Here is a 20,138-nt window from a genome sequence, read left to right as displayed (position 1 = left end):
ATTAATTTCGTCGCCTTTACGACTCGAAGCTCCATAATAATGTCAATATATATTATAAAAAGCATTATTAGTATAACATTTTTTTTTTATCTTTCGAAGATTTGTGTTCTGTTAATGCCAAACCTGACTAATTGAAATGAATTGATATCTATTCAAATGACGCGTGTAGTTTTCAGATTCTCAAGCGAGTGAGACAATCATCGGGCACTCTCATTATGCATGCAATTATACAAGTTTGTGTTTCATATATTTCCTTATCGCCAGAGACAGCTGACAAAATAACTGGCGACTATCGACGACTATGCAACTGGGCAGCTCCGGACTTGTCTTGAAGTCTTGAAGCTCTCTCTCTCTCTCTCAGTTGTTAGTCTTGAATGCGAATTCGGGTAGAGTAAACGTGTTTTAACGTGATGGCAATTAAATTGATGCCCGTATTGCCCTTGGTACTGTACACATTGCTGCTGTTGGTGCACATCTCGTTACCACACCAGCTGCACGATATTTACACTTCACATGCAGCAGATGCCCAACAGTTAACAATGGAGAATCGCAATCAGAGCGAGAAGTTGAGTCCAGCGGAAGGCTCTACACCGCTAAGGAATGGGACAAGTCAAAAGCCTATAAGTGAGAGATCGAGTGAGCGACCCATTGAGAAGCCCTCCAATGAGATAAATGAGAATTCCACTGCACCGACCGAAATTAAAGAGAAAGAAGAAACAACTGAACAAACCAGGGAGAAGATGAAAGAGCGCCCAGAAACAGACGATCTCTTGAAAAAAGATCCAAAGATTGCCGAAATTGGACCGCGCATCACGCTCGACACGCTGCCTGTCTGTGGGGATGGCTTTAAACTATTTGGAGCTCATTGTCGCAAGGAGGCTTAAAAAGCCGTCAATAAACGAAAAAAACACGCATGCGACAGGCTCGACTTTTGATGGGAGATTCAATTTTTGGGGCTGTACGTAAACAAACAGTGCGCACTGTAGAGCTTTAACAACTAGACTCTTGTTTACACTTCAATGAGTAACACGGGCCGCTTGAAAAAGAGCTTTCGCTTCCAGTTTCCAGTTTGAAATAGTGAAGCGAGCCAGCTTCGTGTTTTATTCTGTTATTTTTTTTTTTTTTTTTTTTTTTTTTTGAGTATCTTTGTTGTTGTTTTTTTCTCTCTGCATTGTATTATTTGCTACACAAGCTAATGACAATCGATTCTTATCGCAATTGTCTGTCTTTGCGGCCTTTTTTTATTTCTCCCACAGTCTTTCGGGAGATCTTCATCAACGTTTCGTGTGTCAGTCTCGAAAGCTCCGTGGAAGCAGCCAAACGCGTTTTTTTCTTCTTCTTACGATCGCTCTCCCAGCGGCCACAGCCGATAAACAATTAAACAATGCACTTGAAAGCCGTTCACACACTACTCTTGGCCATTGTGGCCTGGCAAATCTGCGGCATGGAGCTGCGTCTGTGCGACGATCGCATAGTATTTCCAGATGACAACATTGAACCAACACTCTATAACCTGAGCAGCAGCAACATCAGCAACATTAGCAGCAACAGCAGCAACACAGACAGCAACAGCAACAACACCAACATCAGCATCAGCATCAACAGCAACAACAGCAGCAGCAACATTAATTTGAGCAACACCAACATCAGCAGCAGCATCATTAGCACCACCAACATTAGCAACATCAGCAGCAGCAACAACATTGAATTAAGCATCGCCAACCTCAGCAGCAGCAATATCACCAGCACCACGGGGTTACCCTTGGGCAACGGCACTTTGGAGGAGCTGCATCTGTCGAACAGCAGCGCAAGCACAACGGAGCTGCCCTCGCTGGACAATCGCATTCTGGTGGACACTTTGCCAGTGTGTCCACCAGGCCAGAGTCTGCGAGCGGGACGTTGTCGCAAATCTGCTTAAAACGAATAAAACACTTTAAAAAATAAAAAATAATAATATACATACATATGTGTATATAATCTTATAGTGAGTCTGTGTGTGAAGTTTAATTACTTCGTATCTGTTGTTTTCAGTTTGAGTTTTTTAATTACCAAAACAAGGGCGGTTTTCCCAGACCGACTATTTAACATACTTACTTTTAAGATACTTTCCTTATACGAGCAGCTGATTGAGTATTAAATATTTTTGTTTTTAAACCAATAGTTGAGTTAAATATTTAATGTTAATTCTCAAGCACTATCTAGAAATTATGTGCATGTAAATATAAAACATATTTCGCTACTTTAAAGTAAAAATTTCCATTAAAAGGTTCAGGCAATCCCATAAGTATTAGCATAGATTATTGTATTTAAAATATTTTAGTCAGTTCATAAATGTATTACAACATGTAAAATAAGATATTAAATTTGATTGAAAACAAAACACAGCGGACTTCTAATATTGTAGAATTGAAACAAAGTTATCTAGATAACTCATCTAGCATAAATGACATATCATTTCTACAATGTGCTATTGGCCAAGTTGAAATGCCCACAGCAAGTGTATGAAAAAAAAAATCCCCGCAAATTTTAGTTTAATAATTATCTTTTCCGAGTTTCAGTCATTTTTGCAAACAAAATTCGAGAGGCAGTGGGGGCAAGACTTTTGGCCAGAGAAACTAGCAAAATGTGTCTATGAAACTGTGAAAGCCGAGCGCAAACAAAGTCTCACACATAAAATTAAAATAGTTTGCGAGTCATCAGTCAATATAATAGAAAATTACACGGTCCTGTGCATCTTTTCACTAACTTGTATTATTTGTAGACAGAAAAACATTTGTTTTCGCAGTTCATTCATTTACAATGTAAACTTGTCATAAATACTATTTATGAGCTCTTATTAATGAGAAGCCAATTCTCTAATTCGTATAAGAGCTGTTCCAACGGGCTTATCACGTCAGATTTTAACTCAATTAAAAGCAATATTCTAGGTACTTATTCAAAATGTCTACGAGATGGTCTCAGTCTCAATTTAGCACGCGACAGCACCAGAAGCTCGACTGCAACTTGGACGTAGAGATGATTCCTAAGCTCGGACTCTTATCGCTGGGGCTGTTGCTGATAGCCCTGCTTAATGCGCAGCTAATGCAGGCCCAGCCAGAACATCGATTACATGGGGATCAGTCGCATAATGGGGACGGCTGGGGCTATTCACAGCCTCAAAGGTGCGTGAACCAACTGAAATAGTTACAATTTTACTGCTTTAACTAATTCTGCATTCCAGTAGACCTTATGGGCAACACGAACACAGGCACCATCATGGACATGGACATGGGCACGGACATAACCACAATCAGTACTACGATCGATATCCAGCCAGCTACCCAGGTGCTGCGCAGTTCGAGCCCGGTCAGGGTCCCAGCTTTGGAAGAGGCTCCTATGGAGGAGGACAGCCCAGAGGTGGATATGCTGGGCAACCAGGCGCAGGGTTTGGGAACCCGAGACCTGGCGTAGATTACGCTGCTCAGCCAGGCGGTGGTTCTGGACCTGGACCTGATTACGGCTACCAGCAGCCGGAAGCTGGATACGGAAGAGAAGGTCAAAGAGTTGATTCAGGATATGGAGGTCAGTCAGGCGCTGGTTTCGGTGCTCAACCCAGGCCGGGTTACGGTGGAAACAATCGGCATTTCCAGCCGCGTCCAGGCCAACCCCAAGAGCCGAATCAACCAGAGTATGAAAGCGAGCAGAGAGGTCAACCCATTCAGCCACGTCCTCAAACAGGCGACCAAGGCACATTGGACTTCAACTACCAACAACCGGGTAATGCTGGGAGCCCCTTGCAGCCACGTCCGCAACAGGGCGCGCACGACAAACCCGAATTCAACTACCGACAACCTGGCAGCCCTGGAAATCCCTTGCAGCCACGCCCAGAAGTGACAGAACCCGACAACGGACAATCTAGCAAGCCAATTCAACCGCGGCCCATAGATTCCATAAATGTCCAGCCCTCTCACGATGCAGCCAATTTCAATCCCATTCAACCACTTCCAGGACAAGGTCAACAGCCACAACCGACCCACAGGTCTAATGCAGGAGATCAGCATCCCGGAGATCAGTCAGTTGGCACCACCTTACAGCCTCGACCCGGATCTGGTGGTGCCCTGTCCGACGCCGAGACTAATCCACAAAGCACAGTGGACGACAATATTGCGTCCATTTTCAATACGAATAATTTTATGACACCCTCACTGACCGAAGACAAGGGGTTGCACGGATCTAGGAACCCTAAGTCCCAAGCTGAAGTTAATCAACCGGAATCCATTGCAGGGCGCAACCTATTCGAAACAATGCCACAGTGCCCCGAAGGAACAGAGTTGAGAGGCGGACGCTGTCGCCAGAAGGCCTAGAAATAAGTAAAGGCTTGAATAGAAACATCGCAACCTAGTTAATCAATCGGCTAAACAATCTGACAATCTGTTGCCTCGGTGGAAACAATGTTGTATTAAATATTTAATAAACAATAATTTGAAAGCGATTCGTACAAAATGAATTGAAATTAAACAGAAAGTGTATATCTTTAAATTTATTTACCCATATCTGATATATAAATATGAAATTGGATATTCATATATTTGTGTTATAGCGTGTGACTCAGTAAAACACACATTTTTTCTGAGGTGCGACGGAGTTGAAAAACAAACTAGTCCGCGAAAATAAATGTGACAGTTGATAACCCATTCAGTATTATATTTGGGGTCGGGAAAGTTCATTCATTTGCTTCGTTTAATAAATGCTTTACACCTTATAGATACCTAATCTGATCTATAAATTATAAAACGCGTATGCGACTAGCTCGAGAGCAACAATTGCTTTGCATGGATCCATATGCATCATTATTGGATGCAACCGGCTATGCTGTGCTAACGGGTCTACTCAGACTACATTGGTTTTAGGAATCGGGGTGAGTCTCAACCAGACCAGACACATAAACAAAAATGGAATAAATACAATTTGTTGTATCTGTGAACAGTCAATCTGTGAACGTCCAAAATATTAAATAAAATGTGGGTCAAAGATTGCGTGGGATAGGGTCAAGATAGTGAAAATTGATTAAAATTGACTGATTGCACAATCGATAAATATAAACTCAGTCAATAAATTGTCCATGTGAATTATCACCGCATGTTTTCGCTCTCAAAGGGATGGACAGCCGACTTTAACAATTGCCTAACACATTCAATCTCTATTGATTATTCATAGTCGCATATTCAGACAGTTGTTAATATCTGATATCTGAAGCAAGAAATCCGATATATTATTCAATTTTAGCGAATGAGTCACATTTGAGTATTCAGATTAATACATACAGAACATAGCCAAGTCATCAAGTAATATGTTTTCCTCGAATGACATCAATATTAGAACTAGATAAAGTCATGCAATTGATTTACGTTAAACGATACATCCGTTGCTTAATCTATCCTGAACCACCCATTTTGGCTTGAACGAGCTTTTGCCCATTGAAAACAATATCAAATGCGTCATTGAACCAACGTTACAAGTAAAAAAAACAGTACCCTGAACTGTGACATCACAGCCTAAGGGGCCGATAAATAAAACAACAGCTAGAACAGCTTACGGAATGCCGACGAGTCGATACACTACAGATATACAAATTTGATCTTTGTTAATGTAAAGAAGTTTTTACCCTGGACCTAAACAGCCACGCCCTGAACAAAAATGATCCGAGTTCGAAAAGTGGTTTTTCATATTCAATTTTTAAAAAAATGACTACTTTGTTAAATATGCTTCAATACTGTGAGACCGGAGATACGGATATATAGATGAATACACTTGATGTAGCCGGGAATGTGTTACGCTACGCGTTACCAGCAGAGTGTCAAAGTCAATATACCCTTTATTAGACTATTAAGCTAGATATGTTAGTGTCGACCATCCCGGGCGGGAATACTTGCGCTCAGAGCGCAAGCTACGTAATTTGTTGATAGTAATCCCAGCGGTATCTGAACAAGTCAGCTATTCCGGCGACTGGGTAACGGCAGAACTGGGAGGTGAAGCACCAACGCTTGGTTGTTGTCTATATAAAAGGGGTTACGCACTTGGTCAACGTGTTTAGTTGCTGCAGTCGAGTCGCGCTGGCTAGTGCCCGATATTTGTTCGAGATGAAGCTAATATCTAGTAAATATCTTTATCAGCTGCTTATTCTGCTGGTATACCTGAGTGCAATGACCGCAGCGAGTCCAGTAAGGTCCAGGGACGACTTGTCCAAATGCCCGCCGCGTTTTAAATTGTATCTCGGACGTTGTCGGTTGCCCGCCTGAAGTGCTCCGATCTAATCAGCTCGAAACACTCGGACGTAGCTTTAAGACGCAGCGCGTATTTCTACTTAGATAAGTCAAGTATTTGTGGACATATATCGTATTAATACTTGTAAAACACTTTGAGCACGTAGCTTAATGCTAGTCATAAGCTTTATAAATAAAAACTTGTAGAACCACCGTGTCGTCATCAATTGTGGCTACCTTCGTTAATTATAGTCAGATATATATATATATACATATGTATCGGTAATCGGGAATTTTATAGAACTTTGCTCAACAGCTGCGGCCAAGTAATTAGGCAACCACTTTGCAATTTCACAGTATTTTTATTATTTTAGTATTCGTTCTTGATTCACAAAGCACATTTCCGGCAGTCAGATAACAGCAAAAGGTACTCGCAATTGTCTGAGTACCTTTTTCTAGACTCGCAATTGTCTGAGTACCTTTTTCTAGGCAATTTTTCGGCATCGCTGCCGATCACTGGTTAGCTTAAAGCCCTCCGGACAAATTTCTGGCACAGTGAAAATACTCTGCAGTACGGGATTCCAATCCACATCCGTATTCTGCAACTGCCCATCATCTGTCTGCATCTGGGGCTTGGGCATCGGAATTCTATTGTCAACCTTCGGGGGGAAGCCTTCGCTCTGCCGACTGAGCAGGCAGCACAGTAACATTCCGAAGCACAGTGCAGCAAGTGGACGCTCTGACAGCATATTGAAGATTATCTCTAGGCTTGGGGTTCACACCAGTCCAAAGTTACCTGTGAAACTAAACGAAGTTCCGCTTGTTGACACACTTCAAAGTATCGATCAAGCCATAATCCAAGCTTTCCTCTAAATATCTCTCGCAAATGTTCGTGTATCTCAAAAGTTGAACATTGAGTAGTACTAATAATTAAGTACTCAATGAGCTTTTGCTGGCAATTGAAAGAGCAGCAAAGCTTAAGCAGATGTTTGTGCATTAAAAGCAACTGAGCTTTGAGTACGAAAGCTTTGCAAGCGTATATAGAAATCTGAGACCGGCATTGTCTCAAAATTCAACAATAAAAACAGAGAATAGTTAAATACTTAATACTACCAAGTCATTAGTTCAATAATTGACTTATTCTTTACTCTTTATTTTAGATCATCTTTATTCTATCTTTATTTCTAATAATTAAGAATATTCCATTATTTTATTTCGCATATTATAATTATTATTTGCTTCAATTTTAGTATATGGACAAATTAAATAAAGAATTTTCAAATTTTGTTCTTTCCTCTAATTAATATAAATATTTAAAATTTATTATATGGCTTAATTTTTTTTTTTACATTTAAAAACATAATTTTAGTATTTTTTTTTTTTTCTATTCCATAAATATATTACTACAATCAAATGCTAGCCTAGATCTTTTGTTAACATTTTTGAATTGTTCTAAAGCATTTTTTTGTATTTCTTTATTTCTTATAATATTGAATATTTACTAAGTAAATTTAACATATTGTTTGCCAGGTTAATAACCAATGTGCAAGATACTTGTTTATATTTTGATTGATTGATTTTTCGCACTGATTCAGAGAGCTTTTTCTTCACTGACAATTTTCACAAACTTTCTTTGTCACTTAGTTTTACATTTACTACAAAATAATTTGGTTTAACAGTGCGTTATTTATAAATCAATGAAATTGAATAGCTTATTAACTTGTAATATATGTAAGCACAAAGAGTATTTAGTTGTTGCTTTCCATTGCGGCTCGGACCTGTTGGTGCTGGGCGTTTGCCCTGGCCGCGTGATTATTGTTGTTTACCCCCGGACTAATGGCGCTCCAGCCGATCCAGCAGACAGCGTGCACAACCAGAACAACAATTCCGATGCGAACAGCTGGCTTGTGCATATAACTCTTCGCACCACGTTTCCCACTCTCCATGTTTTCGTCAACTGAATGCTCTGAATTCGCATTTCGGCGGCAAAAGCTCAACGCGGAAGAGATTGGTGGAGTAAAAGCTTGTAAGTCAATTTACAGGGCTGCGATCTGTTAAATCTTGTGAATCATTTATGGAGCTGCGCATTTATACATTGATTCAGTGGAACAATATTTAATAATAATGAAATCAAAGTTTAAAAGCCTTGTCTCACTCAACTACAAATTTCTGGAATTTTGGCTTAGCTTGGAATTGGGTTTCAAATGACCAATTGTCGGTTTCGCAAATAATTTACAAATAAATGGGGCTATTTTTTGTTTTCTTTTTATTGATTTATTTACATGATTATAATACTAATTCTGTCACATCTAGGCTGTCTTGCGACAACGCTGTGGTCGACCATAGAGCATAAAGCCAGGAGGACATATTCGCGGCACATCGAGGATCGTGGGCATTAAGATCCGTGTGGCATTTCCAGATGATATCGTCTGTGAAAATGACGCATTAATATCATTGTATTTTATTGGCGTAGGCGGCGATGCTCCACACGACCAGCTGATAAGCAGAGATAGTGCCAGAATCAAGCACAGTCCGAGAGTTTTGCGTGTTGTCAACATTTTTGAAAATAATCTCCGAGCCCCCAGCCTCACATCTGGGCAGCGTGAGCTACGGAACTGAATGAGTTTTTAGGGCTGCTTTCCAATTTATTGATGAATCCAGTTTTAAGCTTTTATCCAGATGAACAAGATTTTTCGAAAAGCGAGAAAGCTTTCACGAATTAGTGTAGAGATGTTGATTAAAAAAAGCTGCCGAGAAATTTTAAAAGCTGCTCCGTGGGAAATTTGTTAAGATCTGTCGAGAGCGGTTCCAGAAGTACTTGGAGTTGTTCTGCTTTTCACAAATTTTAAGAATTTTACGAAGCCTAAAATTATAATTATCTTTTTTTAATTTATTTTATTATTAAATGCTTATATTCTTGTTATTTTATTAATTGGTCTTTCGGTTAGTTAATTTTTTTTTTTGCATTGTTTGCTTCAATTTAATTTTTATTTTGTTAAGATTATTAATCATTTGCATTTTGCATGTTTTTTATGATTGAAAAAAAGGAACTATTATTATATATTCCCTGTGCATATGTGTAGAGCTAGGATTATTTTCTTGAATTACGTTTTTTATTATTTTTTTTTATTTTTAAATGCTTTAAAATTGATGTTATATTCAATTATTTAAGTTAATAACTTTATAATATATAATTTGCATATAATTGAATAAAAGGTTTTAATTTCTTTAAAATTTTGTTTTTAATTGTTAATTATATTACCCGTGCATAAATAGATACATTAATTCGGTTCTGGAAGCATGACATCAGGTCAAATCTGCAGTTTTTAATTTTAAAAACTATGTTGAAGACAACTACCTAACTAAAACATGAAGCTTTAATCTACGCTGGCATCTTTAGCAACTCGAAGTGTTTTTCACTGGCCAGTTCGGTGTTGCCACGCCCACAGGGGCATACTAGCAGTCTGTAGCCACAAAACTTTGCCACGGCGCAAACACAAAGCCAACTGGCTGCAAAGCAAATGTTCAGCATCAAATGGCACACAAAACGCTCGTATTACGTATACGCCAAGTGTGCTGCCCCAAGGGAGCAAGGTGGGAGGGGGCGGGGCGGTCTGCGGCAAGGTGTGGCAAAAGCTGATGCTGAAAGATTGAAGCTGCAGGCAACTGGAATTAGCATGTTATGTTTAACGCATTTTTGCACCTTCGACGTGTGTCTGTGCCTGCCTGAATTTGGATGTAAGCTTGCATGGGTTTGCCGGTGGGTGGGCGGAGTGTAGTTTGGGGGACACATGTGCAAACAAGACGCTGCCTTAACCCATTGTGGCTTATCCTGCGTCATTTTCCACACATTTAATCGCATTTTGTTTTCTGTGGAGCATTGTTGAGAGCACACATGAATTTTAAAATGCGGTTTGTTGTGGCGAGAATTGGGCGGTAGAAGGAGCGGCACAGTACAGGGTATATCTACCGCCGGCTTAAGGTGAGCATTTGCTGTGAGTGCCATTGAATAATGCAGCGGCTGCAGCTGCAGCTGTTGCTATTGCTAATGCTGCCCGATTCCAACAAATGAAAATTGAATTTACGTTGCGACATTTAAAAATTTCACCAGTCACATCAACATTTTTCGCACGGTACGCGGGGAAAGGGGGGCTTGCGGGGGCTGTGAGTGTGTTGGGGGAGGGGGTAAGGAAGTAAAAGCGTTTTGCCTTCGCTTGCAGGCTCATTAAATAGATGCCCGGAACGTGCTTCCATTTTGGGGCACATTTCATTAAGTGCACGTAAACGGCAGGCTGTCAACTAGCAGTGGGCGTGACATGTCCGCCCACACATCCCAACCCCCCCACACACACGGTTACTTATACACTGCGGCACTTGGGTAATTCTCAACGTAAACACTTTGGAAGCATGTCGCAAAGACATCAATTACAGCATCGAATCCCCTTCCCACCTTCATTCCCTGGCCAGGCCACAGTTACATGAGACCAACCTTTTGGCGATGATAACGTTGATAATGATGATGTTTCAATGAATGTTTGCTGACAATGCTGCGGTTTACTCTTACCACATTTCAAATGTATTTTTATGCGAGTACTCGCAGCACTCATACCCAATGCCTTTACTCGTACTCGAATTTGCTTCTCATTGCTTAAATACATTTCGACTACGTGTCGTGTACCCAAAACTGTCCATGTGGACCCATATGCAAACAGAAACAATGATCAGGCAAAAGGCCATAGACATGAATAGACAGCTCTTAATTGCTATTGCGTGCGAAATGAAGGAAATTATTTAGGTCGAAAGCTTTTTTTTTCTATATATTTGAAATTGTAAATACTTTGAAGTGATATATTTTCAATAGAAAATTGTATTTTTGAAAGCCCCATTCTTCTATGAAAAATAAAATTGAACTTATTTGTTTGCAATTTACTACCAAAGACAAATTAAATATAACACCAAAAACATAAATATAAGTAATCATAAACATTCAATCATTTTAATTTTACTCTTAAAGTTCACTAATATATAAGACTTATAATCTGCAGAAAATACTCGATAAAAAACCTTTTCAAAACAAATTAAATAAAATAACATTCACATATCCTAAGCAAGGTGTTTTTCCTGCTATATTTTCTTTATAAAAAATCACCATGTAGTGAGACATTCTCATTATGTGAGGCAACTCATTAAATTAAGGCAAAAACACGTCCTCACTCACACTCAAAGGTATTTTATAAGCACCGTTAAGTAATTAGAAAAGTGTCGCCTTATTCCAATTAGCAAAAAGTTCTATGACAATTGCAGTTTTTCATGTTGAAATTATCTGTCCAGCAGCACCTTGAGCACGAAGCACACTTGAACCAAAATGTTAAACCTGCACCTCGCAAAATGTCATGTCGATAAGCACCATCAAACTTCCAACAACTGCGACAAGGGCTCTACATTTTTAATTGCGCTGCAATAAAATGGTACAAAGTACTCAACTCAAAGCATTTTGCTAGTCCGCATTGTTTTATATTTATATATTCAAAATTTGGTACACCACTCAGAATTCGTTCTATTCGTGTTACCGAGCGATCATCGAAGCGCCACGCCCACAAAACGAGTGATAAATCACATCGCAAAAGGCATCACGCAAATCCTCACGCTGCCGAATAAAACGATTCATCTCATCAACGCGGGTGTGACTTGCTTTCAGAGAGTGTGAAAGTAAGTGAAGACTGACTACAGAAATGATCCTGTGAAGTATAGTCTTAACTTTTCAATGCCCACCAAAATGCTCTATACGCCGCTCGACCAAGAACCGATTGAGAATTCTAAGAAAGCGAAAGAAAAATGAACAAATAGTACGGGGGTGTTGCTGTGCGGTCACGTTCTATTATGTCTTGTATGCGAACGCTACTTGTTAGATTGTGTGCGAGCGACGATCAGTAGTGAACGACTTCAGTTGATTGTATATATTAAAACACGTTTTTTGCAAGTGAGTAAAAACAAGAAAACGAAAAAAAAAAATCACTTGGCAGCGGTGGGATTCGAACCCACGCCTCCGAGGAGACTGGTGCCTTAAACCAGCGCCTTAGACCGCTCGGCCACGCTACCTGTTGTCGGCGTCGTGTCAAATGTGCTATAACAGAGAACGAAAACGAAAGAACAAGCATAACACTGCGCGCTCGTGGAATTTTCGTTGCTTTGTGCTCGTTTAACGCTGACTGCGACGATGACGTTACGAAAGGCCGCCGTAGTATTTTGTTGTTGAACTATATATTTCCATGGGGCGGGGCATAGGGCAACACCTTGAGTTTATTTTGCTTGCCACACTGCGGCGCATATAAATGCGCTCATTGGGGAAAATGCCAATGAAACGAAATCAATTTCTAGCGTATTCTTGACTATATTGAAGTGCCCAGCATTAAAATATTTATTATTTTTACAAAACTGTCAGCGTTTTTGCTAAGACGGTAAGACGGTTAGAAAATGCGTTTAAAATTCAAATGAAAATGCGAATTTATGCGTGACGTGCAAGGGACGCGTTGAAGGGGCAAGCTAAACGAGTCCCTAACATGTGCAACCGCAGCAACAATTTGCCGTCGCCTTTGTTATTGTTCTTGTCGGTTGTCTGCCGCTGCCGTCTGATGTTGGTTGCTGCAGCCATAAACTGAAGCCGGCGACAGGCAACTCTATGGGAGAGGCACTGGAGGGAGCATCCGCAATGAAATTAGAAAATTGCAATAAAAATCTTTGCACGGGCGACAGGCAAAACAAAAACAAAGTCTGCGGTTTTCCTGGGCGAGTCTCAGCTCATATGCAAGGGTGTGGTGCGGTGTGTCCTGAGTTTGGAGTCGGGGGTTGGGGGTTGGGGTGGTACGGGCAACATTTGCGGTTTCATTAAAATGCCAGCAAAGGTCTGCAAAAAGCAGCCGCAGCCGCGTCAGCATACAAAATATTTAGCCACACACGTGAATTTCCACAAATTTAAGGCGCTTGGCATGCAAATAATTGCAAAGCTGTAAATTTTTAATGCCAGACGCGTGTAAAACGCAAAAAATCACGTACAGCACCAATTGGGTAGCAAGCGGACAAAATGCTAATGGAGTTAATTGTGGGCATTACCTGGAATCCAATGAATTTCCTGGGACATGTCCGAGAGAGAGCCTTAAATGAAATTTCAAACAATTGACTAACCGAAATGACAAGGCAATCGAACAAAGGCCCATTGTGGGCACATTCCAGGCGCTTTCCAGGCGACAGACAAAACAACACGCACAATTGAAATGCAAGCCGGCGGCGGCCTCTGAAGTTGCACGAAATAGAAATAAGTGAAAACTTAATGAATGAGTTGACAAAATAGTTCAGCTTACATTGCTTAATTAGAAAATTTGTGCGCATTTTGAGAATCATTTAATTTTATTTCATTTAAAGGCAAACAAGTTCTTTTAATATCATTTGGTTCATGAGACGCACTAAAGTGTTAATACAAATGAATTTAAATGAAAAAAAAATACGTTTTCCGATAATCAATGAAAAGCAGTTCACATTATTACGATATTGGGCGCCGCCACGAAGCATGGTAGCGTGGCCGAGCGGTCTAAGGCGCTGGTTTAAGGCACCAGTCTCCTCGGAGGCGTGGGTTCGAATCCCACCGCTGCCAAGTGATTTTTTTGCTTGTGAATTTTTGTTAAAAACGTGTGTTTGCACTGGAATTGTCTGCTGCTGATCATCGCTCGTATAAAATATGGACTCGTTTGCTTAGAAGCAGCGGCAATACCAAAACGTAATAAACACGCGACGGCATAGCAACCCCCGTACGATTTGTTTATTTTTCATTCGCTCTCATGCAATTCCCAATCGGTTCTTGGTCGAGCGGCGTATAGAGCATTTTGGTGGGCATTGAAAAATTAAGACTATACTTCACAGGATCATTTCTGTAGTCAGTCTTCACTTACTTTCACACTCTCTGAAAGCAAGTCACACCCGCGTTGATGAGATGAATCGTTTTATTCGGCAGCGTGAGGATTTGCGTGATGCCCTTTGCGATGTGATTTATCACTCGTTTTGTGGGCGTGGCGCTTCGATGATCGCTCGGTAACACGAATAGAACGAATTCTGAGTGGTGTACCATCTTTTTAAATAATCAATTTAAAGTTAAAAGTTGTTGTGTTGGTAAAGTTCCAAACACTTGTATTTAGTTTAGATTATGTTATTAAGTGCGGACTGTGGAAAGTGCGCTAGAACTTTTCTATTGAAAAATGCGATTAGCATTTCGTGGAAAGTTTCTTTTACTTGGGGGGAGCTGTAAGCATTCACTCACTCCGCCGTTCCAATGTGTTATTGGCAATATTTCATAGGATGCCGTGAACCCCATCCCCCAATTTATTACCCACCTTATGCATAGTGCTGTTGTAGAAAATTCGTATGTCGTTGTAACTTTCAGTCTGGAATCAGCGGAAAGTGGGAAGTTGGGGAAAGTCTCTTGGCACATAAGTTTTGTGCACGTTAAGTACTTTTTCATAAGCATCGCTTGTTGTTGCCTGGGAAGAACCTCTGCCCATGTTCCTTTGCCTCGGGGGCATAATATGCACATGCAACAAGAGCAACAAATAATACAGACTGGCAATAAAAGTACGATACATATTCAAGGACCAAAAAAAGTTAAAAAAAATTTCAAATAGTTTCCAGCTACTTTTTTGCAGAGTTTGCAAATGGCGTGCGCGATAGTGGGAAAGAAGTACGAGATGGAAAGGGCAATGTTAAATTACTTTCCGAGAATTTTTAAGGGTTTCTCGGTTTTTTTTTGTGCCAAAGTTTTGGGCACTAAATTAAGCGATTACAAAAAGCTATTGTTGATAATAGAATTTATAAACTGATATCTCAAGTATAGTTTATCAACTTACTATATACGCTTGCATCTTTTAGATTTTTTTTTAACTTGGCAGACTTATTTTTTTGTTCGTTCTTTTACAAATGACAGAAACCAAAAAGCAAAAATAATATTTCCATTCCAATTATATGGTAAACATGTAAGTAATTCATTTCACTTAGCACGAAAGTTGACTTTGCTGTAATGAAGTAAAGTTCTTGATAGATTTTTATGGTCATGCCAAAAGTATGCAATTAGTTTCGTTCAGCGCTGCATTTAAAGAGCGGGGTAAGAGTATGCAATAAAATATTGTTAATGTTTTATTAGACTAAAAACAATTTTGGCTCAAGTTATTGGCTAATTGATGAAGCTTAAAAAATATGACTTTTTGGCTGGCTCAACATTATCTTGAGTTGGTTTCTAGAACGGGTGGAAATTGAAAAGACTAGTCGCTACTTTTTAGATTTTAAAAATCGTAATCTAACTGAAAAGTTTAGTGTTGTTATGGATTAAGCCCTGCCGCCTTATTTTTATTGAGTTTCGGGGATATTATCATATCCTATATCGAAATGTATAATATTGTATTATATTTTATTTTATGTAAGTTGTTTTTTATTATTAGTTTTCTTGAGTCGAGAAATTTTTAATGGGAACTTAGCAATGTGAACCAAAGGAATCGCTAGCTTGCCATCTCAACTTATTTCTTATTTAATTTTATTTTTTTAATATTCTAACACAAAACTTATCCGTCAACAGTTTAGACTAACTTCTATGCTACCTTTTCGACATACACACATACAGAGTTTCAAATATGTGTGTATATGTTTATTTGATTCTAAGAAAGTTACTTGGGGCAGCCCAGGCAAAAAAAAAGAAGAAAAACGAAGAAGCAACTTCTTTTCTTTGGCATTTTTCGTTGAACTTTGGCCTCCGGCAGCATGCGGAGCTGCTGCCTGAAGCCACTTTGCTTGCCTCGCACGTAGCGTCATTTTTGACATTTAATTATGGTTGCCTCTGCTGCAGAGTACAGTTAGAGTAGGACTACGAGTACTCGCAGTGGTATTCACATTCGTATACGTATTGTTGGGCCCCTATGTGAAGCTAGTAAGCTGTAAACTCGATTTCATGGCTCGTCTGAAAGGTGCTGCCATTGCTCCAATGTTGCCACTGCGCCAGGTAACTTGACGCATCTCCAATGCGTGCTACGTGTGCATCAGCTAGCCCCCTTTGCTAGGGACGTGCGTTGTCAAAACTGACTCTTCAGAAATATAAAAAAAAAAAATGCTTAGTTGTGTTGGCTTTTCTTTGTGGGGACTCTGCAGCTGGACAAAGCTGTCCCTGCTGGCGATTTATGAAAAAATCGCAGGCACGTGACGTGAAACGGCAAAGGATTTTGGGTTGACAGTGCACTGGCCACTCTCACTCTCCGTCTCTGCCGGCTGCTGGACAATTGCGTCTAAATTAATTATCAAGGATAACGGCGCATAAGGTTCGCCGGCTCGCATTGTGTCCTGTGTCTGGTGTCTGGTGCTTTGGCTAATTCAATTATGTGAGCCGGCGGGTAGCTGAGAAATTAAAAACGGCTTAGGCCAAGTTAATGCAGACTTAAGCGCGTTAATTAAAAGCCAGTTGATATGTTCATATACCCAAGCCCCTTTACCCTGTGCCCTGGGCCACAACATCAGCTGCAATTGCAGCAGGGCAAAGGTTTACGGCCAGTTCAACCCTCGCCCCCTCCCTCACAAAACTCATTGAAAAGAAAGTCTTAAACTGAGAGCCACCCCGCAGCAGCTGGGGGTAAGCGGAGGGCGACCAATAAAATTGCTCGCTAAAATCACGAACTGCAAATCTCTTGAGAATAATTTGAAGCATAGCGAAAGCCAAAGATGCCGCCACGGAATCCTCCACATTAAAATATGATGAGCTCGGAAAAACGGAAACGAACAAATGAAAAACAAAGTTCATAAAAATGCTGTAAAGAAACGCGAAGCAGAAACCAACGTCAAGGTGTGTGCGAGGTGTGGCAGCAGTATAAGAGAAATGGGCGGGGCAATAGTACAAAAAATAATCAACATAAAAAAGAAAATAATTTGCAATATTATCAGGGACTGCACAACATGCTGTACAATGGGGTCAAGCAGCGCAGCAACTAAGCAAAAATTGAAGAATAAAAGTTTAATTAAATTGAAATAAACTGGCGAAAAGTTTCAATTATATTCAGAAACACTTAAAATATTAATTGATATAATATAATATAATATTTTCAAAGTTGTAAAAAGAACCTCTATTATTATTAATTTATTGCTTAAATATTTTAAGCAGCTTCAACTAATCGAGTAAATGAGTTTGAATTGCATAAAACCATTTTTTTGGTTTTTTTCAAATATGTCAATTAAGTCCACTGTACTGGTTAAAATGCCCCAACCGTGGCTGGCAACAGTTGAACAATCTCTTATTCCCAGTTTTGGTTGGACAGTAATTGAAGTTTTGTGCGCTCTCAAACAAAATGCAAATTAAATTTGTTTTTAATCAAGCACACGCTTCAAACCACAAAAAAAAAAACTAACAACAAAATTTATAACAAAACGAAAAAAAAAGGTTTTTTAGCGGGGGTCGCTTCAGGGTCGCTTGCCGGCAAAGCAAATCAATTAAAGGGCCGCATTTCAAACACACAAAGCGCATTTTGTTGACCTCTAAGTCGAAAAATCAATTGGCTGCTGTCCACTCAACAAACTCAGGGGTCAAGATAATGCATAGATAAAGACAAAACGTGATCACAGCTTCATCAATTCTTCAAGCTGCGTGCATCCACAGACCGCAAGAAACCGGTCGGTGTAGCCAGTGATTGGATCTATAGATCACAGCCGGGCGGCAGCGACAAGCGAAGAGCGAGGCAGCTGGGGCCGATCAAGTTCAAAGTCATTTGACAGCTTCCGTCGCCGCTGGCGCTGACAGATCAGCGATCTTCACATTAACTAACATATATAAGGAGTTGCATTCTCCGAGAGCCACAGCACACTGCGTCTACCCATCGTAGCACAAACATCAAGACATTATGGTAGGCAGCCACTCACTCAGATATACCTTCATACGTCAACTAATGTCATCTTGCATTACAGAAATTCGTGATCATTGCCGTTGCCTTCCTGGCCTGCGCCTTCGCCGATGTATCGGAACTAGCCCAGCCCGGCTATGACTACCCACAGCCGGCGCCACCAGCGCCCGCACCAGTGGAGACCTACATTCCACCCGCACCCCCAGCACCACCAGCGCCCGAGTACATCCCACCGGCACCAGCTGCACCGCTGCCAGAGTACATCCCACCTGCACCTGTGGCTGCACCGGCTGATGCCTACATTCCGCCTGCTGCTGCGGAGCCCGTCATCGAGGAGATCGAGCAGCCTGCTCAGGATGGCTACCGCTATAAGACTGTGCGTCGTCGTGTCTTCCGTCACCGCAACTAAATGTGATCCGGTCTGAATTGGAGTAGAGTCTTGCTTGTTTTTTGTTGTTATCGCTGGACTCGAGTGTGTTGGAAGCTGGCACCAAGCAAATCTAGAGCGAAGAAGATATTGTAACTGTAAAATTGTTGTCTTGTATTTTCTTTGATATACATCAAAGGATCTCGAACAGGATAATGTAACTAAAGTTAATTATTAGCTATGAATAAATATACAAAATCTAAAATATATTTAAAAGAACATGTTTTTATTTTTTACCGATTGAACCCATTGAAAATGCCTAAAAAGGGAAGCAACTCCAAACCTATAAAGTATTCACATTATTGATCAGCATCAATAGCAGAGTCGATCTGGCCATGTCCGTCTGTCTGTCTATGCTTCTGTCCGCATGTATGAACGCGTCGGTCTCAGAACCTATAACAGATAGATTGAACGTAGATCCTCCTAGTGCCTACGAAATACGTGGTGTGCGATAATCAATAACAGTATAGTACAATAAGATCCACTGTAGAAAATCGGTTCAGAAACACAGAAGTTATTAAAAAAGGTATTCACACATGCATACACATACACATAAAGAGACGTTGTATGCTTTGAAGATATCATTAATCAGTGATATCTTTATTATTATTAGTTTAGGATCACTTTATTCCAAGGTTAACAATGATTAAAGAGCCATTTTAAAGATTAGTGAGGTTCGTTTTTCAGGTCAAGTTAATATAACTAGGAAACTATAAGACGAACACTCATCTAGCAAGGTCTCAACCGTTGAATTATTTAAGACAACAGATTTTGACAGGTACATTAAGTGGCAGTTAATATATATTTGGAAGGCAGGTCATGAATATGTCCAGAATATGGTACGTTCCCATTGTGGAGTTGTTGTCGTCTAAATTCTACTTCACATTTCGCAAAGATTTTAGTGTCAGGTCCATAAACAACTCAATTTTCCATTCATTGGGAAAGCACTTCGTTTTCACTCCCGCTGAGTGGCTGGCATCGATAAGTTGCCGCAGCATCCACATCTCGTCCTGGTCCGTAGTTGTCGTTTATAAAACGCTTAACATTCGTGACATATTTCGCATTTGGCTGTGCGTCGTGCACAGAAATTTATAGACTTTATCCATTAGGAAAACAATTACGACTGCAAACAATGGCCCTGTTCGAGGCTGGCCAATGTCCAATGGTGGCAGCGACTCCCTGGCCCGGCCATATGTTGCAATTGCGATTGGGATGTGCGCCATTCTCGTCGGCGTCTTCATCCTCTTTTAGGTTCATTGTCCTTGTCGGCGCGTAAGAAAAAATATATATTTTCTTATTATTTTGCCGCAGAATATGCGACTTTCCTGGACGAGGTCGGGTCTCTAGCTTCTTGGCTGCCGCTGTTGCTGCTGTTGCTGCAACACAAATCCAATTACCTTCAAAATAATAAACTTATGTACATACCAAAAGCAAAAGCAAAAGCAAAATGCCAATGCTAAGCATGGGATAGCTCTCTCACACTTACACACCCCCACACACCCTCAACACCCCCACACACACACTACTCACATTTTATCAACTGTTGATAGACTCCAT

At 40.4% G+C, this 20,138-nt stretch overlaps 6 protein-coding genes and 4 non-coding genes across 11 annotated transcripts; 5 read left to right on the top strand and 5 right to left on the bottom strand.

Moving 5' to 3' along the window:
• Positions 1 to 185: 185 nt before the first annotated feature.
• LOC115757881 lies at positions 186 to 919 on the top strand. Its single transcript, XM_030698321.1, has one exon. The coding sequence runs from the start codon at positions 411 to 413 to the stop codon at positions 882 to 884; it is 474 nt and encodes a 157-aa protein (XP_030554181.1). The 5' UTR covers positions 186 to 410; the 3' UTR covers positions 885 to 919.
• Positions 920 to 2,977: 2,058 nt separating this feature from the next.
• On the top strand, positions 2,978 to 4,500 carry LOC115758033 (pro-resilin). 2 transcript variants are annotated; one of them, XM_030698543.1, is made up of 2 exons: positions 2,978 to 3,161; positions 3,224 to 4,500. In XM_030698543.1, the coding sequence occupies exons 1-2, from the start codon at positions 3,016 to 3,018 to the stop codon at positions 4,341 to 4,343; spliced, it is 1,266 nt and encodes a 421-aa protein (XP_030554403.1). In that variant the 5' UTR covers positions 2,978 to 3,015; the 3' UTR covers positions 4,344 to 4,500. The 2 variants fall into 2 exon arrangements, with proteins under 2 accessions (XP_030554403.1, XP_030554402.1); XM_030698542.1 differs by having other exon boundaries at positions 3,221 to 4,500.
• Positions 4,501 to 6,584: 2,084 nt separating this feature from the next.
• On the bottom strand, positions 6,585 to 7,039 carry LOC115757897. The gene has a single exon (XM_030698342.1). The coding sequence runs from the start codon at positions 6,989 to 6,991 to the stop codon at positions 6,728 to 6,730; it is 264 nt and encodes an 87-aa protein (XP_030554202.1). The 5' UTR covers positions 6,992 to 7,039; the 3' UTR covers positions 6,585 to 6,727.
• A 599-nt stretch (positions 7,040 to 7,638) lies between these two features.
• Positions 7,639 to 8,193, bottom strand: LOC115757927. Its single transcript, XM_030698393.1, has one exon. It carries the CDS (start codon positions 8,186 to 8,188, stop codon positions 7,991 to 7,993), a length of 198 nt encoding a protein of 65 aa, XP_030554253.1. The 5' UTR covers positions 8,189 to 8,193; the 3' UTR covers positions 7,639 to 7,990.
• Positions 8,194 to 8,507: 314 nt separating this feature from the next.
• Positions 8,508 to 8,873, bottom strand: LOC115757966. The gene has a single exon (XM_030698447.1). The coding sequence runs from the start codon at positions 8,798 to 8,800 to the stop codon at positions 8,552 to 8,554; it is 249 nt and encodes an 82-aa protein (XP_030554307.1). The 5' UTR covers positions 8,801 to 8,873; the 3' UTR covers positions 8,508 to 8,551.
• A 2,909-nt stretch (positions 8,874 to 11,782) lies between these two features.
• On the bottom strand, positions 11,783 to 11,997 carry LOC115758125. The gene has a single exon (XR_004017402.1). It is a non-coding gene; the product is annotated as a small nucleolar RNA U3 (small nucleolar RNA).
• Positions 11,998 to 12,259: 262 nt separating this feature from the next.
• On the bottom strand, positions 12,260 to 12,341 carry Trnal-aag. Its single transcript has one exon. It is a non-coding gene; the product is annotated as a tRNA-Leu (tRNA).
• A 1,467-nt stretch (positions 12,342 to 13,808) lies between these two features.
• Trnal-aag lies at positions 13,809 to 13,890 on the top strand. Its single transcript has one exon. It is a non-coding gene; the product is annotated as a tRNA-Leu (tRNA).
• Positions 13,891 to 14,139: 249 nt separating this feature from the next.
• Positions 14,140 to 14,354, top strand: LOC115758121. The gene has a single exon (XR_004017398.1). It is a non-coding gene; the product is annotated as a small nucleolar RNA U3 (small nucleolar RNA).
• Positions 14,355 to 16,224: 1,870 nt separating this feature from the next.
• LOC115758055 (predicted GPI-anchored protein 58) lies at positions 16,225 to 18,563 on the top strand. Its single transcript, XM_030698569.1, has 2 exons — positions 16,225 to 16,275; positions 18,219 to 18,563. The coding sequence occupies exons 1-2, from the start codon at positions 16,225 to 16,227 to the stop codon at positions 18,561 to 18,563; spliced, it is 396 nt and encodes a 131-aa protein (XP_030554429.1).
• Positions 18,564 to 20,138: the final 1,575 nt, after the last annotated feature.

The sequence above is a fragment of the Drosophila novamexicana genome, unplaced genomic scaffold, assembly GCF_003285875.2.
Source record: "Drosophila novamexicana strain 15010-1031.04,08,12 unplaced genomic scaffold, DnovRS2.1 tig00000121-arrow-pilon, whole genome shotgun sequence".
Lineage (NCBI taxonomy): Eukaryota > Metazoa > Arthropoda > Insecta > Diptera > Drosophilidae > Drosophila > Drosophila novamexicana.
The sequence above is the reverse complement of the archived record's forward strand: the minus strand, read 5'-3'. Positions and strand labels throughout refer to the sequence as shown.